This window comes from Microtus ochrogaster, unplaced genomic scaffold, assembly GCF_000317375.1.
Source record: "Microtus ochrogaster isolate Prairie Vole_2 unplaced genomic scaffold, MicOch1.0 UNK11, whole genome shotgun sequence".
NCBI lineage: Eukaryota > Metazoa > Chordata > Mammalia > Rodentia > Cricetidae > Microtus > Microtus ochrogaster.
The window spans coordinates 410,317-419,520 of NW_004949109.1; the positions used below are offsets into that span (position 1 = coordinate 410,317).

Genomic DNA, 9,204 nt, shown 5'->3' on the forward strand with positions numbered 1-9,204 from the left:
AAAAAAAAAAAAAAAATCAAGACCTCTCATGGGTGGAGGGATGGACGGATGGAGCATTACTTAAAATCTTACCCTGTGTAGAATCCAATGCTGATGTAAATATTCTAACCCCTGAAGAGTCATCAACATGTAGGCTTTAATGTGGGATGGTGTCAACACAAGACTACTGTCCTTTATTATAACCTATAAAGTAGACAGGCAACACACAAGTATGTTTCATTATTCCAAACGAACTCTAACAAATAAAAAAATACACAGAATGTACCCATACACATGTATTTCTTTTGTTTGTTTGTTTGTTTGTTTGTTTATGGCTTATTGAGACAGGGGTTCTCTGTGTAGCTTTGGAACCAGTCCTGGCACTCGCTCTGTAGACCAGGCTGGCCTTAACCTCAAAGAGATTTGACTGTCTCTGCCTCCCCAGTGCTAGGATTAAAGGCGTGCCACCATGCCCGGCTCATACACATGTACTTCTATGAGAGGTTATCCAACTTCCCTTTAGAAGATATCACACGAATTTCCAAAATTAGCAGGTTAAAAAGCATCATCATTTTCAGGAGAAAGCAATACCCTACAACTCTGGCTTACTAGTATCAAATATCAGGGCTGGCAAGAGAGCTCACTGGTTAAAAGCTCTCTTCCAGGAGCCGGGTTCAATTCCTAGCACCAATATGGCAGCTTGCAACTATCTGTAACTCCAGTTCCAGAGGATCTGACATCCTCACAGACATACATGCAGGTAAAATACCAATGCATATAAAATAAATATTATATTTATAATTTATAATTTTAAAATTTATAATATATAAATAAATCTTTAAGAAGAAAACAGAAAAGTGAGCAGTAGCATGGTGGGCAGGCTGGGCCAGGCCACTGGGAGGGGAAGCGTGAGCAGCAACGCAGCAGGCGTGACAACAGCAGTGGCCTCCAGAAACTATCTGACCAGTGGAGCCTCAGCCTCACCAATGCCAGGGGGAATAATCACCTGAGTCTTAGGCCCACAGGCACCTAGAGTTCGAGGCCAGCCTGGTCTACAAAAAGACAACCAAAATATTGGAAGAAATCAACAAATTTAAAGAAATCAAGACCAAGAAAAAGCAATCAAACAGGTGAAAGAAATGGTTCAAGACTCGAAAACTGAAATAGAGGCAATAAAAAAACAAACCAAGAGCAATCTGGAAAAGAAAAATCTCAGTAAATAATCAGGAACTACAGATGCAAGCATAAACGACAGAATACAAGAGATGGAAGAGAGAATCTCAGGCATAAAAATACGAGAGAGGAAATAGATTCATCAAAGAAAGTTAAATCCAATAAATTCCTAACACAAAACATCCAGGATATCTGGGATACCATGAAAAAACTAAACCTAAGAATAATAGGGATAGAAGAAGAATAGGAGAAGTCCAGCTCAAAGGTACAAAAAATATACCCAGCAAAATCATAGGAGAAAACCTTCCCAGCCTAAAGAAGGATATGCCAACAAAAATACAGGGAACTTCCCAGGGGAGGCCTTAACCTCTAAGGAGAGGATGGGAAAAGGGTGGGGAAAGGGGAAGAAAAGGACGGGGGTGGGGGTGGAGGGAGATTAGGTATGCAAATAAATAAAAAAATAAATAAATTTTAAAAAGAAGCTTACAGAACACCAAATAGACCTTACCAAAAAAGGAAGTACCCTTGTCACATAATAATCAAAACACTAAACATACAGAATAAAGAAAATATTAAAGAAAAAGGCCAAGTAACATATAAAGGCAGACCTATCAGAATTACAGCTGACTTCTTGATGGAAACAATGAAAGCCAGAAGGTCCTGGTCAGGTGTTATACAGACAATAAGAGATCACGGATGCCAGTACAGAATACTATATCCAACAAAGCTTTCAATCAATACAGAGAGAGAAAAGATATTCTCTGCTGGGCGGTGGTGACACATGACTTTAAGTCCAGCACTTGGGAGGCAGAGGCAAGCAGATCTGCCTAGAAAGGCGAAAAAAGAAAATCTCCTGAGTAAACTAGGTGTGTGGGAGGCGGGGGGAGTGGAGAGAAGAGGAAAAGAAGGTAGGGGAGTAGGAAAAAAATGTATAGCTCAATTAAAAACAACAAATAAAAATTTTTACAAAAGTTTTGAATGTCTGTTGGCTTTGTTCGTACCTTCTGACAAGAGCATTTAGTATTGCTTTGGGAAATCACTTCATCCCAGCTCAGGTCACATGGTAAAAGTAAGACCGATCTAACCTCTACCTGAGACCTCCTCACTATAGCAACTTTGCCAAGAGACAGGATGCTTAAGAACAGATATATGACCTATGACCTAAAACTTAATACCATTCAAGAAACCCAAATAATGCCCGTTGGTTGTGGTGCACACCTTTAGTCTCAGTGCTCAGGAGGCACAGGCAGGCCAATCTCTGAGTTCGAAGTCAGCCTGCGCTATAGAGCAAGCTCCAGGACAGCCAGAGCTCCACAAAACAAAATAAAACAAACAAAAAACCAGAAACCCAAGTACTTACAGCAGAATCAAAGGGAGTCAAGCATTTCCTTACCAGGGTAATTAGACTAAAACTACGAAGCTTGGAATTGGCTGGGAAAATAGAGTGAAATGTAAGCTCATGACTGATGGCAACAGAGAGGAAAAGAGAACGGAATCCAATGATTATCTGTAAGCTCTGCTAGTTTATTGTAAGACGTACTGGTTCCTTTTATTACTGGGCAGTATTTTCTTATATGGGTGACAAATCTGCTTAAATATCCACTAGATGAAGTACATTTTAGCTGTTTCCAATTTTAATGAATACCCATACACCAAGTGATTTCTTTGCTAGCAATGTTTTTCTCTTGGATAAATAGCAAACAATGGTTGATAGATTACATTATTACTAATGACTGCAATTTTACTAATGTTATTATACATAATATTGGTAAATTAGTGGTACTGATGCTAGGACCTATAAGATATAGCATTGTCACCAGCCTGTATACTTAGCAAATTCCTTTTATTATTTGATATTGTGTTATAAAAAATCCCTTTTACCTTTGATATGATAGTAAATGTGACTTTAATTTTAGAACAAACTGTCCTATTTTCAAAAGTTACTATATTACTTATTATATACATTATATATTACTTATTATATACACTATATTACATATTATATACAATTATATATAAGTAATATATATTACAGCACACACACAAAAAACTGCTGCAATCAAACCAGCAATGTATGAAAATTCTAGCTGTTTTAAATCCTTGAGTTGTCAGTTTTTCTGAGATTCAATTAATGAAAAGCATGAGACTTTAAAAAAATCTAAATCTCTGTACTTAATACTAGAAGTACAGCTAAATGTAAAGAAATCAGAGGTCTTTTTGACTTCTGCAAAAGAGAGCCATTTTTTGTGGGTCAGTATCCTATTAAAACAAAACAAACACACAGGTTCCACTCTCACTACATGGGAAAGTCTCTAGGAACCCTAATCTTACCTCCAGGTCAGTTTCCATGAAATCAAAGACAAGGCTAATGTTAGATTTATGTCCAAATGCATCGAGGAGCTGCAAAGCAAAGTAAAACAAAGGAATTATATTGTTATTCTGTATTAATGTTGGAATTTAGTGTTGATGAAAAGTTTTTTTTTTTTTTTAAGAATTATTTGTTTGGGCTGGAGAGATGGCTCAGTGGTTAAGAGCATTGCCTGCTCTTCCAAAGGTCCTGAGTTCAATTCCCAGTAACCACATGGTGGCTCACAACCATCTGTAAAGAGGTCTGGCGCCCTCTTCTGGCCTTCAGGCATACAGACAGAATGTTGCATACATAATAAATGAATGAATGAATGAATGAATTATTTGTTTGCCTCCTCTCCCACCCTGCCCCACAGTACTGGCAGATGCTCTAACAGAAAGGTTGAGACCAGATATCACTATGTAACTCAAGCTGACCTAGAGCCTGCTATGTGGTCCAGACTGGCCTGAACTCACAACCTGCCTTCCTCTGCCACTATCTCTCAGTAATTATAATACAAATGTGCACTGCCTGACTTAAAATTTTAAACTGCTGGTAATTTCCTGTAAACATGAAAGTCTTTTATTAACATTCGCCCCATTTTTTGACAGAACTTAGTTTTCTCAGGCACAAAATATTAAATCTTACTTAACAAACTCACTAAAAACTTAAAAACTCCTCTCCCTAAACCCCCAAGTATTAGAATAAAAAAAATATATATATCAAAATTCCACAGCCCTGATGGTGGTGGCACACGCCTTTAATCCCAGTACTAAAGGTAGAGGCAGGTAGATTTCTGAGTTCATGACCAGCATGGTCTACAGAGAGCATTCCAGGACAGGCTACATAGAAAAATACTGTCTCAAAAACCAAACCAAATCAAACCAAACCAAACCAAACAAGAAGAGAAATTTTCACCTTAGTTTCTAGTTGAAAAAAAATTTCTGGGACTGGGGATAGGGCTCAGCAGTTATAGCCTTGTCACATAAATAAAGACTGGACCAGAGTTCAGATTTCAGAAACCATGTAAACTCCAGGTAGGAAAGGTGTGCCTGCAATTCCAGCCTTAGAAGGGAAGAAGGGTTTCCCAAGCAAGTTAACTAACAAAACCACCCAAATCACTGAGCTCTGGTTTTGAAGGAAAGTCTCTGCCTTGTCATGGTGGTGCACACCTTTAATCCCAGCACTCAGTAGGCAGAGGCAGGTGGATCTCTGAGTTCACGGCTACAGAGTGAGTTCCAGGACAGGCAGAGCTACACAGAAAAACCCTGCCTCAAACAAAAGAAGATAAAAGCCGAATAAATGAATAAATAAATAAAATTCTAAGCAAAATGCTTAAGAAAATTCTTGTCAGGCAAAGTGATACACACTTGTAGTTCCAGTACAGTAATTACAGCAACTGACTGTAACAGGGTCCCACACCTTAGCACAACAGACTCCATTATGGGAAAACCATTCAGGTCATAAAACTCAGTGTGTAGACAGTACCACCTGCCAAATGAAAACAAAGACCTAATCCATCAAAGTCCATAGTTCTGGGAAAACGTACTAACCTTGCTTCTTTTTGGCTTCTATAGCTCCGATTCTGGCTAACTGTTCTTATTAACTGAAGAATGTCAACCCAGAATATGCTTTTTGTGTATAAAAGCTCACTTTGAGAAACTTTTGGTGCTACACTGGATTCCAGTCAGTGTAGTTGCCAGCCAGTTAATAAGACTCATTAACTTATTAACTCTATTGGCTTGAACCCAAGCCTGAGTTGTCTTCTTTGGTGGATATCCCACAACACCAATAACTTGGAAGGCAAGATCACCTGAGTCTATGAGTTCAAGGCAACACTACACAAAAGGCCACCAAACAAAAAAAAAAGTCTCTTCTAAAGCGCATCTGTCATCCACTGAATGTGTGACTGCCCACTGCAGGTACTACTGCAGACACCATAAATGCCTTCAATTGGCTAGCTGGCAAAAATCGAAAGAACATATTCCAGCCCTCATGCAGACAAAAAGAAAGGTTCTGTATCTGAATGCAAGCTGCTACTTTTAACTCTGTGCCTACAGCTCTCTAGGACTCAAAATAATTTCTGACAAAATTAGCCTGTATGGCAACACCTGACTCAACTCATCATCATGCATAATGCTAATGATACTACTCACAGCAAAAGTGGGACAGAAGATACATTTCAAGTCAGGCAGTGGGGGTGCACACCTTTAAAGGCTTAATTAAGCCCAGTATCGGGAGGCAGAGACAGTTTGGTCTCAGTGAGTTTGAGGCCAGCCTGGTTTACAAAGCAAGTTCCAGAACATCCAGGAATGTTGCACAAGAAACCCTATCTTGGAAACCAAAAAAATAAAGAAAATAAATTTCAAGCTAACCAACTTTCAAGGCTCAGTCAGCTACATCAACTCATCTTGCTGAGCCTCTGATCAACATTCACCATATTCAGAATATGGAGGATCCCAAAAGCAAACAACTTAGATCATACTCACACCAATTATATTGGGATGACTGAGCTCCTGTAACAGTTTTATCTCTCTTAAGGCTGTTCTATTTATACCTATGGAAAAAGAATGCAAAAATGAACAATGATTCTCAAATCTCAAACCTTTCACAAATGTGTTTTTTAGGAAAAGCCATTTCAGGAAATAAACATTTCACACATAAAAAAACAAATAATTTTTACTATTTGTATAAGTTCTTTTTCTCACATTGTTTTAAAGTAACTTAACATTGTCTATGAAAAATGGTGAAGTACTTATTTCTACAGCACATCATTCTGAAAATCCTTACAACATTACAGACATGCAACAGACATGTGATAAATCTTCTCTCCTGTCCAACAAACATTAGAGGAAGACTCTGTGTGCTAATAGCAAAATGGCACTAAGGACACCTTTTTTTCAATACAAATGACCGGCACTTTCACAGATGAGGACTTTTTCATAGTAACTATTATCTGCTACACTGGGCCTGACACTCTAAAAGGCTTTGGAATAAGAAGTAAATCTTTCCCTAATGTGCCCAATTTATAGGAACTTTGTGTTCTGTGAAGATGTATCCTTCAATTTTTCAAAGCAATTAGAAAACCAGAAATGCACTGGGCGGATTTAATCCCAGCACTCAGGAGGCAGAGGAAGGCGGATCTCTGTGAGTTTGAGGCCAGCCTGGTCTACAAGAGCTAGTTCCAGGACAGGCACCAAAGCGACAGAGAAACCCTGTCTCGAAAAACAAAACAAAAAAACCAGAAATGCAAAAGGTTGTAATGACTTACAACACCAAAAACAGCACAGAGGACATCCACTCAAGGGCCCAACAACCTTACTGCCCTCCATTTAATTTACATGATTTGAATCCTTCCAATGCTTTTATGTTGTTTATTTTTCTTTTTTCGGCTCTGAGACAGGGTTTCTCTATAGCTTCAGAGCCTGTCCTCAAACTCAGATCTGCCACTATCGCATGGCTTGAACGTTGTTTCTATCAGGCTTGTCTTTACTCTTGAGACTAGTGGTCTCAACCTTCGTAATGTTGTAACCTTTTAATACAGTTCATGTTGTAGTGACCTCAACCATAAAATTATTGCTATTGCTACTTCTTAACTATAATTTTTGCTACTGTTATGAATCATAATGTGAATATATGATATACAAGATATCTGACATACCAGCACTGTGAAAGGGATGTTTGACCTCCAAAGGGGTCGAGACCCACAGGTTGAGAACCACTGTACTAGAGACACTGTAATAATGCTGTAGAATTATTTATTGTCAGCTCTCACTGGCATATTCCTCATCTCCTCAGATCAGAATAAACGCATCTCCTGTTTGGCCAAATTATATGTAATACTTACCATCTTTAGCTTCTGATCTGTGTCCAAGTTTGATCTGGGAGAGAAAGTGGGGGAAACCAAAACACATTAACAATGTGCGGAGGATGGAGGTGGTGCAGGGGTTGAGAACACTGAATGCTTCCAAAGGATCCAGGTTCAGTTTCCAGCAACCACACACAGCTTACAACCGCCGCTCCACTGGGATCTAATGCCCACTTCTGACCTTGTACAAGTGGTGCACAGACAGACACAGAAGTGAAACACTGATGCACATTCAACAACAAAAATTTTAAAATAAAACTAAACAAAAACTCGCAATGTGTCAATATATAATCTACATGCACAAAAACTTATGCTACAAGCAGGACGGCCACGGTGGTGCACACCCGTCGTCTCAACACTTGGGAGGCAGAGCCTGGGCTACATAGCAAGATTCTGCTTCAAATAGGTTGAAACAGCTAGACTGGTGGGCATTCCTTTAATCCTAGCACTCATGAAACAAAGCAGCAGATCTCCTGAGTTTGAATTTGAGTAAAGTCAGGTTTACATCCTGAGTTCTAGACCCTGTCTTAAAAAAATATGTAGCGATAATGTAGATCACGAGAACAACTGGGAATTCAAAGGCTGAAAGTATTTCCCAGGAACAGAGTGAGTCATGACAGTGGAAGGCAGAGTTGGAGCTCCAGCACAGCAGGACCAAAATGAATCAAGCATATACTTTTAAGCTTCTGAACTACACATGCAAACAACAGGCTCATCTGCTAACTGTACAACTTAATGCTAAACCTCTGGACCTACAATATAGAAGCAAAGAATTACCACAAGCTGTTCTCTGACATGTACCATAAAACATGCTGTGGTACATGTAAACACACACACAAACAATAACTGATTCCTTTATGCTCCCGCCTTCTTTGTTTTTTTGAGACAGGGTTTCTCTGTAGAGCCCTGGCTGTCCTGGACCTCGCTCTGTAGGTCAGGTTAGCCTCAAATTCACATTGATCTGCCTGCCTCTGCCTTGAGTGCTTTTGGGGAGATTAAAGTGACTAAAGTTTGCGTGATGCACCTCTACCGCCTGGCTCCCCCTTTTTATTTAAGTTTTTGTTTATTTTGCTTTGTTTTTGAGAAAGGCTCTTGCTATACGTAGTCCAGGTTGGCCCTAACTTTCAAACCCTCATCTTAGCCTCTGAATACTACGCTTATACGTGTTAATACTACATCCAGATCTCCTTTTATCTTTTCAAGTTAAATAGAGACCAGCAACAGAGGGTATGCTACTTTATTTCTCCAAAATTACTTCAATTTAGTATACTTGGGAGAAAAAAAATGGCATGAACAGAAAATAACACATATAGCTGGTAATATGTCCAATAATCCAATGTTTTTTACAAAACAAACTCATAAAATGTAACAGACGTAAGAAACAGTTAACACTGACTAAGCATAGCTCACTATGCTAAGAAGTTTAGTCTCATACAAAGCAGTAAACAGGTCAAAGAGCATTCTGCTCCTAAGTACTTTATACAACAGTTGTCAATCACTGAAAAATGACCTCTGGAAAACACATATACTTCCTTTAGAAAAAAGCTGCTAATGTATACTACAAAGAGAACCTTCTATTTAAAAGCAGGCCACATATCACAGCACAAAATGTAAGACAGAGGGCACTGACAAACTGATTATGAAATTTATATGGGGAAGAACTCAAATAGACACACAATAAAAATAGAATAATCTCAAACTGGGTGGCAGTGGCATACACCTTTAATCTCAGCAGGTGGACCTCTGTGAGTTAGAGGCCAGCCTGGTCTGCAGAGGAAGTTCTAAGACAGTCAGGGTTACACAGACAAACTCTATCTCAAAAACAAACAAACAAGCC

General features: G+C 39.0%; 1 protein-coding gene across 1 annotated transcript in view; it reads right to left on the bottom strand.

Moving 5' to 3' along the window:
* The window catches only part of Cdk7 (cyclin dependent kinase 7), a 22,118-nt gene that overhangs the window by 9,546 nt on the left and 3,368 nt on the right, over nucleotides 1-9,204 (bottom strand). Inside the window, exons 3-6 of the mRNA XM_005366563.1 lie at nucleotides 7,347-7,380; nucleotides 5,989-6,056; nucleotides 3,484-3,552; nucleotides 73-183 (exon numbers count right to left, since the gene is read on the bottom strand). Of these exons, the coding sequence (XP_005366620.1) occupies nucleotides 73-183; nucleotides 3,484-3,552; nucleotides 5,989-6,056; nucleotides 7,347-7,380 (282 nt within the window). The remainder of the gene's footprint in view (nucleotides 1-72; nucleotides 184-3,483; nucleotides 3,553-5,988; nucleotides 6,057-7,346; nucleotides 7,381-9,204) is intronic.